Genomic DNA, 18477 nt, shown 5'->3' with positions numbered 1-18477 from the left:
GCGGAAAGTAGGGAGGGAAGTGAATTCGATCTTGTATCCGGATGCGACGATTTCCCTGATCCAAGCGTCGTCGACAAGAGAGAGCCAAGCATCCACGAAAAAGGAAAGTCTGCCTCCAACCCTGGAAGAAATTCCAGGTGGGGTGACCCGTCACTTAGAGGAAAACCTGCCAGAACTGGCGCCTGAAGATCTGGAGTATTGTCCTCTAGATCTCCAGCGAGGAGCGGGTTTGTAAGAAGGTTTTTTTTTTTTTTTTTTTTCTGCTGCTCCCGCTCCCTGGTGGTGGACTGACGATCTTGCTGGGCAGATCTTTCCGTGGAAGAGAAGGGATGAAAGGGCCTGGAATGGCCGAAAACCCTTTCTGTTGAAAAAACGTTATGGTCGAGACTGGGGGCGAGAGGTGCTTTTACCACCCGTGGCATCGGAGATTATCTGATCCAGCTTGGCTCCGAAGAGCCTAGAGCCGTGGAATGGAAGATTAGTAAGCGACTGTTTTGAAGTAGTATCCGCATTCCATGACTTTAGTCAAAGGACTCTGCGTATAGCTACTATGTTGCTGTTAGCCCTTGCTACGCAGCCGGCCGCGTCCAAGGAGGCGGCTAAAAGATATTTTACCGCATGGTTAATCTGATCCGCTAGATCTGCCAACTCGTCTTGAGGAGCTGTCGCTAAGACGCCCCTGCGAAGAATTTTTGCCCAAGCGGAAATGACTTTCAACACCCAGGCGGATGCGAAAATAGGGCAGAGGGAGGCCCCGGAAGCCTCAAAGATTGAATCTCTGGCTAAGTCTATCTGCCTGTCAGTAGGATCTTTGAGCGATGCCCCATCTGGAAGGGATAGAGCCGTTTTTGAGGCTATCCGGGAAACTGGGGGATCCACCTCGGGAGCTTTAGTCCACTTTGTGAGCAGGTCTGCATCAAAGGGGTACAGCACATCTAAGTACTTGCGGACTGAGAAACGTTGCTCCGGGCGCTCCCAGTGTTTGGACAAGGTAGTATCGAACTCTTCGTGATTGGGAAAGGTTCGAGATGGAGGCCTTGCTCGTTTAAAGAGAACAGAGCATTCCTGAGGGGGGAGCCTTATGTTGGCTAATTTTAAGGGTTTGGAAGATAGCCGAAATGAGACTATCAACCATGTCCCGTGTTTTAGAAACGCTGTCTGCTTCTGAACTAGATACCGATTGAGAGTCATTGTCAGACTTAAGGTCGTCATCCGAGGAAGGAGAAGGGAGCCTGGGAGAAGTAGAAGGACCCTGCGAGCTAGAGGACGAAGTAGATAAGGCTCGCTTCCTAGAACTCCTGCCCTGTATGTCTCTCTGAAGGTCGCGGTCAGAGGTGCGGACGACTCACCCTGAGAGGCGGTCGGAGCACAGGTGGCTGTAGATAGCTAAGGTAATCGTTCTAAGACCTGGACCCGCGACTGAGAAACTTTTGTCAAGTCAGATACTGACTGAGACATTAAAACGGCACACTCCGGGGGGGGGGGTGGAGTGTCCTCAGCCCGGGACTCTGTGTGCTCCTGAGATGCAGACATAGTTGAAGGACTGCAGGGGGGGCAGAGTGGGGACAACCGACCCGATGCCCACTTCTTTTTACTGCGCGCACAGGCGTAATGGGTAGCGGTGGGCCTGAAGCAGAGATCCCCTGAAGGGTTGGGCATAAGTAAACTGCGCTGAATGGCCGAAGGAATTAGGGAAGAACTGCCGAGGAGAGCTAATTCCAGCCTCAGAGTAGAGCCTACCGAGATTCAGGCGAGCAGCAGAAACGACGAAGTGTCCCCCAAGCAGCGCAGGAAGAGGATTGAAAACCCAGGAAATGCTTGATGATGGAAGTTGGGGGCGGAGCTTAGCGGCTGAGCCGCGATTGGATAAGAGCAGGGGGGGAGGGGGCGGCGAGGAGGAGGGCTGGCCAGGCCAAAGAGAAAGGAGCCCTGTGATGGGCTAGAAAAAGCGCGACAGAAAGCGCGCTCAGAAGGAGGAGGGAGCGCGCTGAGAGCGGCGAAAGTGAAACTGACGTCGCCGCAGCCCCATGCCTGATAACTCCGGACAATAAAAAAATGCCGCTATTAAGGTATCTATGCCCGCAGATCTGTTGAAATCTCTGCCCAGGCCATGTGCTGTGCCCCCCTGAATATAGAAAGGGAGGCGAGCGCTGATGAGAGCGGTGCGCGGCAGGCAGGGGAGAGAGGCGGGAGATTCAAATGCCGATGGGTTCTCTGTAACACTGCGCTGGAGGGATCGTACAGGCACTTACCTGACGTCCCTGAAGAGGATGATCACAGGGGCCCACGAGCATAAGGCAAGCCGCTGGGAAATGTCCTCTGTACCCGCATCCTGCAGAAGACGGCATTAACCTCTTGTTGGCGAGGAGAATCTTGCGATCGCCGTCTTCCTCTCAGCCCTGTCCCGAGAGAGGGGTGAGGAGGGGGATTTGGCAAGGACCAGCCACCTGTCCACATCCCATAGCACCAGAAGGTGATAGGGAAAAAGTCCTGCCAGCGTACTGAGAGTTGCGATGTGGGATCAGCCACACTGCTCGCTCAGCCGCCTGATATGGGAAAGCAGGGTGAAACTTACACCCTGTTTCCCGACTTGAATCTGAAAAACAAAAGACAAAGAATTAAAACGTTCTACTAGAAAACCTAAGGAAAAAAGTTAACTGCGGATCTGGGGAGATCCCGGTCCGCCTCCTACAGACACTAAGCACAAACTGAGGTGCCTAGTGCCTGTCGGTGGGTGTATACTGCCGGGGAGGAGCTAATTTTCTTGTTTTGCATAGTGTCAGCCTCCTAGCAGCAGCAGCATACACCCATGGTATTCTGTGTCCCCCAATAAGGCGATAAAGAAAAGGAGTTTGAGAAAGAGCCTGAGGATGTGAGATGCCACGTGTTGTGTCTGATCCTCTATGTCAAAATGTCTGCTAAGCTGTGTGTGATAAAGTATACTCCACAACAATGAAAGTGCAACACCAAGAAGGAAAAGTCGTGGAATTATGCAAATCACAGAATGGACAGACCGGTTACGAATCTGTAAGTGATTAAGAAGGGAAATGGCCGTACCACCGATTCCATGACCTAATTCATGCAACGCTGTTAGTGCACCTGGAATGAAGACAAAAGGCGTCCGACTAATGTACATCATCATCCGAGGAGTTGTACCACTGTCATGCTTCCATTATGAAAGCTTCTTCACTATGGTCTAAAGACCAACATTCGTCTATCGTTACATCCAAAAAGTGGGATAATCTGGATTTTACACCCTCCAAAATGCCATGGATTGGAGCCAAGTGCTTGAAAATTTTCATCATTTGCAATCATCAACTTATTCGATTTGCATAACTTTATGGCGTGTCCTTCTTGTTGCAATTCCAGCCGCCCCATTCCACTTTTCGTGGACTGTATGACGGCCATCATGCCGGGCCGATGTATCGCAGATATACATAGTCCACGTGATTACCTTTGCGTGGCTGCTTATGAATGCTAATGGCTTGGGTTTGGTAGTTGCCGTCATCATTCTGCACGCACACCAAGTGGGAATCAGCCTTCTGGTTGAAGCATGTGCCCCCAGCCAGGACGTGTTCATTAGATTTGTACATGGCTTTCAACATCTGATAATCAGGAAGCAAGAAAGAAACAAAGAAAAGAAAGTGATATGGAACAAACAGCCTGCACCATAAAGCTTCAAGAAGACAGGGCACATACACTTTAAAAACAAAGCAAAGGTCCGTTTTACACGGGTAAACCTGGGTCACAAAACGACCGACGAGCACCTGCTTGTTTACACGAATAATCGATAGATCGGTTTGCACAGGATGTCATGGTCCTCGGCAGCATAGGTTTTGTTTGTGCTGTCTAGAAAAATGATCTTTTACGCAAACCTAAAAGATCATTTCATCTGACGAATGAGCATTTTGATATTTTGTAGGGTGATCATCAGACTGTTTAGACTACAAAATTATCGTCAAACAAGCGTTCCTAGGACAACTCATCCTCGATAATCTTGCAGTGTGAATTAACCCAGCTCCCGAAGATCACAAAGTGCATTGATCAAACACGTTACTGCGATCTTCAGGAGCCGCCCAAAAGTGGAAAAGGGAAATCTCGCTCTACATATATAGAATACTTTCAGATGACTATGAAAGAGCTCAGTCTGGAAGATGTATGGAAGCACTTCACAAACTGTACATATAACGTGTGGCAGCGCAGCAGTGAAGAACAGTTACATCCGTTTACCCACAGACATATATGTGATGGTCATTTGGACATCGCTAAGGCTGTTTGCATTAAATCAACTAATAGGGGTTGAATACAGCCCTAGGAGACCTCAGTGTTACACACGTAGTGTCAGGGCAGTTGAAGACTTTGGACTACTTTCAGTTAGTAATGGATCAATTCGCTGCAAATTGAATTTCTTGGCAAATTTTGGCAAAGTTTGTTAATTCCAATATCAAAAGATTTGTTCATCTCTCATTGGTCAAAGTCTAACTTTAGAGACCCACTGATGATGGGGGGGTCTCTGAAGTCAGACCTGATCAACAGGTGAGGTGTAAACATTGTTATTGCAATCAGAAATGCAAATATGATCATAACCTCATTATAGCGGTTGCTGGGAATCTTGATGCTGGTTTTTCTGACTTCCATATCCACTACCAAGCCCTGGACGACTGGCAGCGTGTACTGGTAATTTCGAAAATCCTAACAAATACAGAAAAAAATAAGATGAGAAGGGTTATTATATATAATATATATATATATATATATATATATATTTTACTAATCCAAAAAACATAAAAAATGAAAAAGTGCAGGAAAAAATGGGATACTCACAGCCAAGACATTAATAATTGTGTGGCCAGTCTCCCCAAATAGCGGCTTCCTAAATCTGACACTGAACAGCGGACAGGGATACACTACACAGAAAGAAAGCAAATACGCAGAGAAGATGTAAATATTTATTACAAGAATATCATTATAAAGGTTATGATATACAAAGTATTACAATACTATAGTAAAGTTATCAAATGCCATTTCATGAGTTAGTGAAAATACTTAAAGGGGTTGTCTGGTTGCTGGGTGTCTCACCGCTGTGGACCTGCCCTGATTGGGTCTTCTATCCGAGTTACAAGATGGCACGGCAAGCCAGATGCCTGACCACCATTTAATTTATTCTGTATGGGGCTGCCGGAAAAAGCCGAGCGGTCCTCAGCAGCACCATACTTCTAAATGGAGAGCCAGTTGAGCATGCGCACTCCCATTCTTAAGTTCCCCATTCTGTCGATTAGTGCGGGTCCCAGTGATCAGACCTTCAACGATCAACAAGTCACACCTATCTTGTAGATAGGTGATAACATATTTTCGCCAATAATCCTTATAAAAAAAAAAAAAAAAAAAGTGTCTCATACTCAAAGAAAAGTATGAATAACCTATTTCCCATGATCAGAAGTTTTTTATGTACTCGCCATAAAATCTCTTTCTTGGAACCCTCAATGGGGGACATAGGCTGCAAAAAGTGGGACTGACGGCAGATATGAGGCTGTTGACCATGTCCTGAAATTTTGAGGTTTGATCCAGGTCAATGTCAGAGTCTAACTCGGAATATGGGTCAATCCCTGGGGCTACCTGAGGGTCAGGAGAGGAGGGGGATGTGGAAGGTGAGGGGGATCCAGACGAGGAGCTGGAATGTGCCCGCTTCTTGAAGCCTATATGTGTCTGCCAATGAAGCAATAGAGAACATAACATTTTGGGTACTCACCATAAAATCTCTCAGAGCCTTCATTGGGAGACATAGGAAATCAGTGGTGTACTGCTGCTATCTCTAGGAAGCTGACATTAGGCTGACATTATGCAGAAAAAAAGGTCAACTCCTGCCCAGCAGGGTACACCCACCAACCGGCAAGGAGCTAATCAGTTAGTGAGAAAGCAGTAGGCAAAGCAACAAGAAGAAATAACTATCTGGCTCAACATAGGCACAAACAAGGGCAGGGTCTGTGTTCCAGAATGAAGGCTCCGAAAGAGATTTTACGGCGAGTACCAAAAATCTTCTTTTCTCTATCGCTTCATTGGGGGAGACAGGAAACCATAGGACGTCCTAAAGCAGTCCCTAAGGTGGGAAAAGACAGCTACTCATGGATCCAAGGCCAGTCCACTGCTGCACTGAGAACTTTCCTGTCCAGGCTGGGGCCGGTTGAAGCTTAGGTGTGACCCATGTAGAACTTGGAGAAGGTAAGGACCGAAGACCAGGAAGCGGCCTTGCAGAGTTGTAAGGCACAAATACGATGACGAACAGATCAGGAAGCTCCCACTGCAAGTGTGGAATGAGCAGATCCTGGGAGCAGCGTTCTCCTCACTTGGTGCCCTTCCCAGATGGGAAAATGAATCCACCGGGTAACTGTGGTCTTGGAAGCGGGAAGACATCTTCGAAGACCTTTGGGAACCACAAAAGAGAATCCGAACATCTGTAGGATGAGGGCCTGGAAATGTAGAGGCGCAGAGTTCTGATAAGATCCAGCTTGTTAACGGACCTCTCCAGAGGATGAGAGGAAGGAGGTACGCTGTCTTTATCAAGATGAAGAGGAGAAACCACCTTAGGAAGAACGGAAGAAGTCCAATGTAGACCCACCTTATCCTCAGGGGACCCAAGGAAAGGCGAACGATAGAAAGCTCGGAGACAAGCCTGATGGAGGCGATTGCTACAAGGAAGAAGACCTTTCAGGAAAGAGAGGAATATACCGAATGGGTCCATAGGGTAAGCCCTGAAGAAAGGTCAAGACTCATTGAGATTCCATGGCTCGGGAGGCCAAAAGGAGGGACAGAGCAAGGAACGCTATACAGTCATGGCCAAAAGTTTTGAGAATGACACAAATATTATATTTTCACATGATCTGCTGCCCTCTGGTTTTTATGTGTTTGTCAGATGTTTTAATCACATACTCATAATATTGTTGCAATTATATTTCTGTAACAAAAGTTTACATTGACAGTTAGAATGAGTTAATGCAGCAAGTCAATATTTGCAGTGTTGACCCTTCTTCAAGACCTCTGCAATTCTCCCTGGCATGCTCTCAATCAACTTCTGGATCAAATCCTGACTGATAGCAGTCCATTCTTGCAAAATCAATGCTTTTATTTTGTCTGAATTTGAAGGTTTTTGTTTCTCCACCCGTCTCTTGATGATTGACCACAAGTTCTCAATGGGATTAAGATCTGTGGAGTTTCCAGGCCATGGTCCCAAAATCTCTATGTTTTGTTCCCTGAGCCATTTAGTTATCACCTTTGCTTTATGGCAAGGTGCTCCATCATGTTGAAACAGGCATTGTTGATCGCCAAACTGCTCTTGGACGGTTGGGAGAAGTTGCTCTCGGAGGACATTCTGGTACCATTCTTTATTCATGGCTGTGTTTTTAGGCAAGACAGAGAGAGCCCATTCCCTTGGCTGAGAAGCAACCCCACACATGAATGGTTTCAGGATGCTTGACAGTTGGCATGAGACAAGACTGGTGGTAGCGCTCACCTGGTCTTCTCCGAATAAGCCGTTTTCCAGATGTCCCAAACAATCGAAAAGGGGATTCATCAGAGAAATTGACTTTACCCCAGTCCTCAGCAGTCCACTCCCTGTACCTCTTGCAGAATATCAGTCTGTCCATGATGTTTTTTCTGGAGAGAAGTGGCTTCTTTGCTGCCCTCCTTGAGACCAGGCCTTGCTCCAAGAGTCTCCGCCTCACAGTGCGTGCAGATGCACTCACACCTGACTGCTGCCATTCCTGAGCAAGCTCTGCACTGCTGGTAGCCCGATCCCGCAGCTGAAACACTTAAGAGACGGTCCTGGCGCTTGCTGGTCTTTCTTGGGCGCCCTGGAGCCTTTTTGGCAACAAGGGAACCTCTCTCCTTGAAGTTCTTGATGATGCGATAGACTGTTGACTGAGGTGCAATCTTTCTAGCTGCGATACTCTTCCCTGTTAGGCCATTTTTGTGCAATGATGACTGCACGTGTTTCTTTAGAGATAACCATGGTTAACAGAAGAGAAACAATGATGCCAAGCACCAGCCTCCTTTTAAAGTGTCCAGTGGTGTCATTCTTACTTAATCATGACAGATTGATCTCCAGCCCTGTCCTCATCAACACCCACACCTGTGTTAATGGAGCAATCACTGAAACGATGTTAGCTGGTCCTTTTAAGGCAGGGCTACAATGATGTTGAAATGTGTTTTGGGGGATAAAGTTCATTTTCTAGGCAAATATGGACTTTGCAAGTAATTGCTGTTAAGCTGATCACTCTTTATAACATTCTGGAGTATATGCAAATTGCCATTAGAAAAAATAAAGCAGTAGACTTTGTAAAAATTAATATTTGTGTCATTCTCAAAACTTTTGGCCATGACTGTAGTAAAGAATTAATTTGAGGATGAAAAGCCACATTCTTTTGAGTGGAGGAAAGTTAAGATTACCTGACCTAAAAGGTCACTGATCAAAAGAAGGCTGGTGGCGAGGAAACTGGCAAGAGATGACACTGATGAGGTCTCTGCTTGCAAGGAGGAAGACGGAGGAGCCTGAGAGCTGCTCTGGCATCTGATAAGACCCGTCCATGCTCCTGTGGAGTCTGAAGAAACCATTGACAGAGCTCTTGTGGCATCTGAGAATGATATAGTTTATGCTCCTGTGGAGTCTGGAGTGTCGCCTGCCCAACTTGGTCCTAGAGAGGCGACAGCTCTGAAATGGAAATCTGGCAATCGAACCTCTGCAAGCGAGACTGTGATCCCGATTTCAGCCATCATGCGACAGATTAACTCTGTCTGCTGGGAACCATCGAAGACATAAGGAGAGAAGAACAGATGTACATCAATATATAGTCCCGGAAGGCTGCCCTGGTGCAGAAGACCTGACAGGTAGTTACAATCTCAAAACGCAACATGCAGAAAAAACTTTACACAGGGCTGACCCTGCGAGGTGCAGGGCAGACCTAGTCAGAGCTACCACACACTGGTCATGAGATGACTAGGTGGGACAACAAAAAACATGAGAGCCAAGGCCTTGTGAGTTAAGAACTTGGGAGTCCACCACACTGAAAAAGGATACAGAATCTTGCAGGAGGGGTGGTCCTTGTCAGAGAGATCCACCTCTATGACCTTCAGACCCTGGATCACTGCACTGAAGAGGCTCTCGTACCATGTCTGTAGATTGTGAATGTCTCAAGGTGGTCCAATTCCTGTAGAGAACGAGAGAAAGAAGGCCAACAGACAGAGGCTGAGATGGTGAGGATCAGATTCACAGACATGGAGGCTAAGGTGGAGAAATTACACAAGGTCACAGACCGCAGCTGCGATCCGCCACGTTGGTTCTTGGTAGTTTATGGGTCTAACTCACTCTGAGTAGTGGACAGAGTATCAGGAGATTGTCAGCACAAATACACACTCCATAGCAGTAGTAGTGGTTTGGACGCCAGGGTCGTGACAAACACAGGTAGTACAGACTGGCTCTCCGAAAAGGACAGTCAGTCTCGTGGCAGGGCACTAGCAGATCCTGGGCCAGGAGGAGGAACCTAGAGGCACAGGAGTAGAGGTCACATACGAAGAACCCATGCATAAGGACTTATGCTCTGACCTGGGGGACCAATGGGGCTGTGGACAATCGGGCCTGAGACATCCTCTGACAAAGAGGGCAGAGAAAAGGCTGAGCACCCTGCAGATGGCAATATGTAACCTGATGTCAGGTAATTCAGCGGGAATAATAAAGGCTACTTGCTATAGAATCCAGGAGTGGGAGGGGGCGCAGCTGAGGGTTTCCAGAAGAAGACAACCTACCCAAACCTGTGAAAAAGAATGAGGATTCTCGCAACCAGGACACCAGGCAGAAGGATGAGGCCGCTGGCACCACTGGCGGTGGGCACTCGAGAACTGCTGTATTCACAGTAGCGTGTACAGAAAAAAAAAAATTAGTGGCGCCAAGCCGACAGGAAGGGGTGAGCCCAGACCTATCATGGGAAGAAAGCCTGAGCGCAAGACTGATGGGCTGACAAAAATAAGGGACGTAGCAGAGAAGAGTGTAAAAGAAGCCGGGGTCTAAATTTAGAGCCAAGGCCCCGGGTAGCACAGGAGGGAGAGCAGAGTGCGCCGTGGGAAGAGGCAGGGTCAGGAACGGCAACGTAAAGAAGCGAACACCGCGTGTGGAGAATGCACGATGAGGAGGGAACATATGAAGAAGCCGAAATTTGTTTGGTTGCCAGGCGTGGCCTAGATTAGAAGTAAAAGGAGGAGGACCCCTAACAGAAAAAGTGCCCCTCGTGGAGGAAAGGAGGTGAGCACTGCTCCGAAGTGGGAAAAATTGCAGGAAGACAGTACTGTGCCCAGGAGCAACTCTTGTTTTTCTCACTTTTTTCCTGATCTTGCTTTTTCTGATGAACTAACAAGAATATCTGATCTGGGTGAGGTCCAAAACTCCTTCACAGAATAGATGATGCTCTTCAGCCCCGGGAAAATGGGTCACTGGAAATAGGTTCATCTTCCTCCCAGCACCGTCTCACTATGGTGGGGAAGCGGGCCGGGGATAGATGGCAAGGTTTGTCCTCCTGGCCGCCCCGAGACTCTTAATGTGTTAGGGTCCTGCCACGCAGGCATAGGAGTGTACAATGTGGCTACCACACTGTTCTCTAGGTGGGAAATCAGGGCGCGACCCGTTATACCTTGTTGCCCGTAGTAAGCGGAGCCTGGGGGAAAAAAAAGGGAAGAATCAATAAAACACAACAATGCCCTAAGGTAGAAATGGATCTGAGAACAAAGCTGTGTCTGCATTCTCCTGACACCAAGCTAAAACAGATCAGCTCCTTGCCGGTAGGTGGGTGACCAGAGCTGGGGAGAAGTTAGCCTTTATTGTCTTCCTAGCGGCAGCTGCATACACCCGTGGACTCCTGTGTCCCCCCCAATGAAGCAATAAACACCAGGTTATACAGAATATTTCAGTTGCTTTGGTTACCAAAGATTCCTGACATTAAGGGGTATTCTGGTTCACCTCACTTCTGCATTGGGAAGTGAATGGGGCCGGTGACGCCACGTCTGCAAACATCCCTGCTAATCATTAGAATAGGTCAAATGCTTGACACTTGTTGTATCCATGCACACACCAACCTGTTAGGCCTGTTTCACACTCCCGTTTTTTGACGTCAGTCAAAATCCGCCAATCTTTGAAAAAAAAAAAAACGGATCCGCCAAAGACATAGACTTAGATTAGTGGCGGATCTTGACTGACGGTCGTCCGTCTCATCCGATTTTTGACGGATCCGCCAAGATTTTAGCGTCTCCCGGGCAGATGAGACGGACCCTGCAACGTTTTTTTTATTTAAATGGTCCGCTATTTTGAAGTGCGCATGCCCAGAAGCTTTACTCCGGGAAGCATTTTCTCTCTCTCCTTCCCAGACCGCGGTTCCTTTACCTCGCAAGCCGACTCCACCGGAACCAGCCAAAACAGGAATCCGCTGACATCCGATTGGCGCGGAGCCGTTTTAAACCGCTCTGAGGGATTTGGCCTCCCATCAAAGAGCAGAAATGTGAAACAGGCCTTAGGCGTGCATGCCCAGCAGATTTCCCCTGCCGAGCCTGAAAACTTAAGGTCGCCTCCCAATGTAGAAATGAAGCGAGGAGGATTTCCCCTTTAAGAAAAACTCTTGTAAAATCCTTACATAAAGTGTTCTGGGATTTTACATTCAACATGTAATCATATGAGGAACCAACTCCGCTACTTAAAGGGGTATTCTTATCAAGGGTCTATCCCAATATGTAGAAGGTGTAATAATATTAGCCAATACCTCCAATTAGAAATGTAGTATAGTTCTTCTGATTAGCTACCTTACTTACCCAGGGCATTGCAGTAGCTTAGATATCTATGGTTACAACCACTAACAGCCAACTGTCACTATGAACAGTCGTAACCATGGATACCTAAAGCTACTGCAATGCCCTGCACATGGGGTAAGCAACAGTGAATCAGAAGAACTATTCAACACTTCTAATTGGGAGGCATTTTCTAATATTATTACGCCTACTACTTATTGGGATAGGATCCTGGAGATGGAAAGAGTCCGTTTTCTAGCACTCGCTTTATCTCCACTTACATCTGTACTCTGCTCCCAGACGAAGCATGAGCCGCATGGGGAAAACTTTGGCCCATGGGGTCTCCCATTTCTGAATGAGGATTCCAAAAAGGTAGGGCTGTGCAGGTAGCACCAGGTCCTGAAGGGACTGGTACGTGGGTGTAACGTACAGGAATCCTCCATGTTCCTTACTGCCGAGGAAGCTTTGACTGACGAACGAGTGTCCCAAGTTTGCGATCATGTTACCTAAAATGAACGCAAATACAGATATGTTAAAAGTCGTCCTCTATTTAGAAAAATAAAAATGTTTGAAGTGCACTTTATAATACAGAGAGGGGGCACGCAGGGTCCAAAAGGTTGTGTCAATATTGGGATACTGATCGGAGGTTCAACAAGTTCTACCACTTACTCATCTATTTCTTTGCAGATATCAACTCTGGTTGCTCCATTTACAGCTTGTGCAGACCACAAAGCAAAGTTTCCCTGTGTTGGCACTTTGTCAGTGCTGTGAGCGAAGGGGGCAGGCTGACTACTTGTTACAATAGCAAGCCTAACCCCTTTCTATGTCTCTGCATCAGTCATGATAGAAAAGGGGGCCGGCTGACAGCTCATTTCATTTAACAAGCCAGCCTGTCAAGACTTTTGTGGGAGCTTAGGCTTGCTATTATAAAGAGTAATCAGCCAGCCTCCTTCACACAAAGCACTGATATATCTTTTATGGTCTGGGCAAGTTAATTATTGAAGCGAGCATTCAGCCAGCCCCCTTCACACACGGCACTGAAGAAATGGCAAAAGAAAAAAAAAAAAAAAAGAGGAAGAGCTATCCTGTCTCTGGAGGAGACGTCTTTAAAGGCCCGTCACACACAGCGATCTCACTAGCGAGATCACTAATTTTGTGACGCCAGCGAGATCGCTGTGTGTGACAGGGATAAGCGACCGGCCCCCCCCCTGCCGGGTATCGCTGATCGTGCTGGATCGTCCTGGGCTGTTTTTTGATCGCTGGTCTCCTGCTGGCCAGCGTGCATCGCTGCGTGTGACGAGAGACCAGCGATCGGCGACGCTGGTTTCCAATGTAAACAGCGGGTATCCAAGAGCCGTGCGGCTCTTAGATACCCGATGTTTAAATTGGAAACCAGCTTGCTCGCTGGTCCTGATCGCTGGGGCTGTCTATGTGACAGCTCACCAGCCATCAATCAAAACGATGTCCCAGCGATCCCATCCATATCGGATCGTTGGTGGGATCGCTGGGACATCGTTATGTGTAACGGGGTCTTTAGTCTGGGCATCACTGCCATGCAGTATAAAAGTGTATGATATAATAGTAGAGTTGGTGCAAATCGACTCGGGACCTAAGGGGCGGTTTATAGGGATCATTGACCTGGCCCTGCGAATCAATTAGCACCAACTCTAATTAAAAGATTTAAAAAACAAATTATTTCAATTGTATAAATTTACTCATAAACCATTTCACCTACCTGCCAAGGCTTCCCGGTAAATTTCCACAAAGTGACAGAACACGTCCCTGGGCAGGCATTTCTCATCGGGCAGACACTGCAGGAGGATGACGAGCTCGGCTTGGCCCACAGCGTGCATTCCTTTAGTGGTGAAACACCAACATTTCCTGTTCACATCTGCAGGAAGCAAACAGCAGCGGCACTAAGTGATCCTGCGCTGACATAACTACATTAATAGATCATAAAACCACTACCAATGCCAGGCAGCTGCCGCAAAGGATCCTGATTTTACAGGATGCCTTACATAAATCATTTGATGGATGCATATGGTATTGGGTAGAGTTATAGGTGGCAATAAGACATGGAGCTGGAGTCTGGTTTGTAGTTGGACAACTAAAGTAATTAAAAGGATTGTCCACCGCTTTAGACTGACTGTATAATCCTGCTACTAAGGATGGGCATTTCAGGAGTCCAGTTACAGAATAAAATATCTCATGAGCCCAAGCGAATTCAGCCGCCATTCACTGAGCCTGACCGACAACTGCGGCTTGTACTGAGCAGGGAGAGATGGCAACAGCAGGGAGGAGGGACAATGAGGAACTGGCAATCAACAAGGTGCAAGATTGCACTTAACGTTCATAAAGGAATATATAGCCATGATGACGTAGATCTTTACAGTAAATATACCAGCCTCGTCAGGTCTAAGTTCTATTAAGTAACGTATATAGTTCGTACAGTAAACAGATCTGCTTAAAGGGTTTCTATTAGACTTAAAAATTGATGTTGGTTGCAGGGCCTTGAAGGTCAGACACCCAACTGTGCGAACACCGATTGCCCATCACCCCTTTTATGACATTGTGTACCTAGAATTATTTTGAAAACAAAGATATTTAATTAGAGGTTGATTTCCTGCCCTAAACGGAAACTTTCACAGATAGAACATAAACGCCCTAGTCCCTCACGTATGGCCGGTATCAGGGGCTGATGTAGAAAACTTTCTAAACATTCGCCAATACCTAGATCTGTAAATATCATAATGTCTAAAAGGAAAGAAGGTTTCATCATCACCATGAAACCACCAGTAAGAGCGGTGAGACTTTATAACTCTCTGCCGTGAGACATTGTGAAGGTTGATTCATTAAAGCGGACTGGTCACCTGATTTTACAACACAAACTGCACACATTGTCAATATATCTTAGCCCTGATGAGAACAGGAGAAGTCCCAGAAGGTTGGAGAAGTGCAAATATTTTCTCTATCTTCAAAAAGGAAAGAAGATGGAGCCAGGAAATTACAGGTCAGTGAGCCTGACATCTATACCACGAAAGATCTTTGACCAAATTATTAAACAGCATGTATGTAAGTACCTGCATAAGAATACAGTAATTAACCAGAGCCAGCATAGGTTTGTAGCAAACAAGTCATGCCAGACTAATCTAATTTCCTTCTATGATGGAATCACTGACTGGGTGGATCAGGAAAATGCGGTAGATATATCTCGACTTCAGCAAAGCATTTGATCAAGTATCTCATATTATCCTTACTGAAAAAAATGACTAAGTAAAGAATGGACAAGGCTACGGTTAGGTGGATTCATAACTGGCTCAGTGATTGAACTTAAAGAGTGGTAATAAATGGTTGCACATCCAATTGGAAAAGTGTTTTAAGTGGGGTACCACAGGACTCTGTCCTGGCCCCAGGGTTGTTCAACATGTTTATAAGTGACCAAGATAAAGGAACTGAAGGTAAACTAATAAAATTTGCAGAAGAAGCAAAGCTAGGAGGGATAGCCAACACTAGAAAAGACAGAGAAAGGATTCAGAAGGATCTAGATAAGCTTGAACAATGGGCAGCGACTAACAGAACAGTATTTAACAGAAATAAATGCAAGATTCTATACCTGGTCAAGAAAAAAGGAGATTTTTGTGTACTCACCGTAAAATCTCTTTCTCTTAGCCTTTAATTGGGGGACACAGAACCGTGGGTGTTATGCTGCTGTCCACTAGGAGGCGACACTATGCATAATCTGAAAAAGATTAACTTTGGCTCCTCCTCTGCAGTATACACCCCTGGACGGCGTCAGCCTTCTCCAGTTTTGTGCAAAAGCATTAGGAGGAATATACCAGAAACATAACCATGCCTGTAAAAAAAAAGGCTACTATAAACAGGCTCAAACAACAATATGAGAACCCAACCGTAACAACGGCCCGCAAGGGCTACAGGGTGGGAGCTGTGTCCCCCAATTAAAGGCTAAGAGAAAGAGATTTTACGGTGAGTACACAAAAATCTCCTTTACTCTGTCGCCTTATTGGGGGACACAGAACCGTGGGACGTCCTAAAGCAGTCCCTGGGTGGGAAGCAGTGGACGAATATTGTGCCGACAGTCCCCTAGACTTGGAGTACTGCCGCCTGCAGGACCCGTCTACCCAGGCTCGCATCCGCTGAGGACTGGGTATGCACTCTGTAGTGTTTTGTAAATGTGTGCAGGTTAGTCCAAGTGGCTGCCTTACACACTTGATGTGCTGAGGCTTGATGCCGAATGGCCCAAGAGGCCCCTACCGCCCGCGTAGAGTGTGCTGTGATACCGGCCGGAAGAGGAGAATTGTTGAGGCGGTAAGCCTCTTGAATGGTGGACTTGATCCACCTAGCAAGGGTGGCTTTGGAAGCCGGTAGGCCCTTGCGAACGCCTTCTGGAAGAAGGAAAAGTGAATCAGACTTCCGGAAAGGAGCAGTTCTAGACACGTAAACACGCAATGCCCTGACAAGGTCAAGCGTATGCAGAGCCTTCTCTACCCTATGAACGGGAGCCGGGCAAAGAGACGGTAGTGATATTTCCTCATTGAGGTGGAAGCTGGACCCGACCTTCGGAAGGAAGGATGGTACTGTACGGAGAACCACCTTGTCCTGATGAAAAAACCAGGAAGGGTTGTCTGCAGGAAAGAGCTGAAAGTTCAGACACCCTGCGTAGCGAGGTGATTGCCACCAGGAAAAACCACTTTCTGCGATAGAAAGCGGAGTGAGACCACCCTAAGGGGTTCAAAAGGAGGTGACTGTAGTGCTGTCAAGACCAGGTTGAGGTCCCACGTCTCCAACGGACGTTTGTAGGGGGGAACCAATCGGGAAACCCCTTGGAGAAAAGTCTACACTTGCGGCTTGTTAGCAATACGCCTCTGAAAGAGCACTGAGAGCGCTGATTAATAGAGACCCTACAGGGGTATCTACGCAGAGGAAAAAGGAGTAGGAGAGCGCTATAGGTTATAGGAATTCACAGCTGAGTACCAAGGACCCAGCTGTGATCTTACCCCACCGGTGCTCCCCTTAGGTCCAGCGCTGATAAGCCCCATGTCCTGTGCCCCCGGAGACTCTGTGCTGCCTTCCTCCAGGTGCAGCAAGATGGCCACCGGATTCTGAGGTGGAGAAGGAAGGGGGCGGAGAGCTGGAAAAGGGCGCGCTGGGCCATGTAAAAGCGCGCCCTTCCTGCCTCGATCCGCCCCTACTATGACACTGCAGTGTCATTTTCGTCATCCGGGGGGGCGTGCCAGGGGCGGGCCGGGGGGGCGGGGAAAAGGCGGCGGCTTCGGCTAGGCCGAAGCCGCGGTCTAAATTAGAGGCCTGATGCCCAGGAGGGCTCCAGAGCGGCGCGGTAGTCCGGGAGGGGGTCGGATTTGCACCGGACCCCCCCAGAATGGGCGACTGGCTAGCGGTGGGGGCAGCAGTGCTAGCGGTTCCTGTGTGGGGGGTCCCTGGAGCGCCATGGAGCCACTGCTGCTGCAGAGGCAGGGGCGCAGAAAGCCCTGTCTCTGCTGTGCCACGTCTGCCTGCACCCTCCCCCGGCCCCAGCAGGATCCCACAGCTGGGCTGGGGTCCCTGGTGCAGAATGCTGTCTGTACTCCGACCCTACCTGCAGCGTCTCAACCTAATGCCCCGTGCGGGGGATTAGGGAGGGTGCGTCTGTCACCGTCAGGGGGTCTTCATCCTTGCCTCAACCTCAACCCAGACCCTGAAGGGGGTTGGGGAAGGAGGGGGGGGTCTCAACTTCGGACCAGTACCCGAGGGACTGGGGAAGGAGCGACATGGGGTACCGCCATCTCTACTTCAACTGGGCACCCCTAAAAAGGGGGCCAAGGAAGGAGCCATGCCGGGAGTCTCGCTGGAGACCCACTTTTCTTCATCTGTTCCGACGAAAGGAAAAGAAGAAAAAAAGGTGTGCCTCCTTGCGACACTAAGCAAAAACTGGAGAAGGCTGACGCCGTACAGGGGTGTATACTGCAGAGGAGGAGCCAAAGTTAATCTTTTTCAGATTATGCATAGTGTCGCCTCCTAGTGGACAGCAGCATAACACCCACGGTTCTGTGTCCCCCAATAAGGCGACAGAGTAAACAAAATTACATCTACAGAATGGGAGGAATAGAACTAAGCAACAAACAAAGTGAAAAAGACTTGGGTTTCCTACTGACACTAAGCTTAAAACTGACTAACCTAGTGCCAGTCAGTGGGGTGTAAACTACAGATGAGGAGCTAACTTTATTGTGCATAGTGTCAGCCTCCTAGTGGCAGCAGAATACACCCATGGTTCCTGTGTCCCCAATGAAGCAATAGAGAAAACAAAATTACATCGACAGAATGGGAGGAATAGAACTAAGCAACAGCACAAGTGAAAAAGACTTGGGTATACTAATAGATCTCAGACTATACACGAGTCAACAGTGTGATGCAGCAGCAAAACAGGCAAACATAGATCTAAGATGTATTAAGAGAAGCATAAAGTGATCACATGAAGTAATTATCCCACTCTACTCCTACTTGCTCAGGCCTTATCTGCAATACTGTGTCCAGTTCTGGGCACCACATTTTAAAAAGACATTGAAAAACTGGAGCAAGTTCAGAGAAGAGCTACCAGGATGGTGAGCGGATTGCAAAATATGTCCTATGAGGAAAAGTTAAAAG

General features: G+C 47.6%; 1 protein-coding gene across 1 annotated transcript in view; it reads right to left on the bottom strand.

Moving 5' to 3' along the window:
• Positions 1-18477, bottom strand: part of ZFYVE9 (zinc finger FYVE-type containing 9) — a 96287-nt gene that overhangs the window by 36568 nt on the left and 41242 nt on the right. Inside the window, exons 9-13 of the mRNA XM_073563600.1 lie at positions 13553-13708; positions 12099-12323; positions 4825-4907; positions 4588-4692; positions 3455-3605 (exon numbers count right to left, since the gene is read on the bottom strand). Coding sequence (XP_073419701.1) covers positions 3455-3605; positions 4588-4692; positions 4825-4907; positions 12099-12323; positions 13553-13708 — 720 coding nt within the window. The remainder of the gene's footprint in view (positions 1-3454; positions 3606-4587; positions 4693-4824; positions 4908-12098; positions 12324-13552; positions 13709-18477) is intronic.

This window comes from Dendrobates tinctorius, unplaced genomic scaffold (assembly GCF_039654945.1).
Source record: "Dendrobates tinctorius isolate UK_male_01 unplaced genomic scaffold, ASM3965494v1 ptg000396l, whole genome shotgun sequence".
Classification (NCBI taxonomy): domain Eukaryota; kingdom Metazoa; phylum Chordata; class Amphibia; order Anura; family Dendrobatidae; genus Dendrobates; species Dendrobates tinctorius.
Note: the sequence above shows the minus strand (reverse complement) of the source record. Positions and strands in the feature narration are given on the sequence as shown.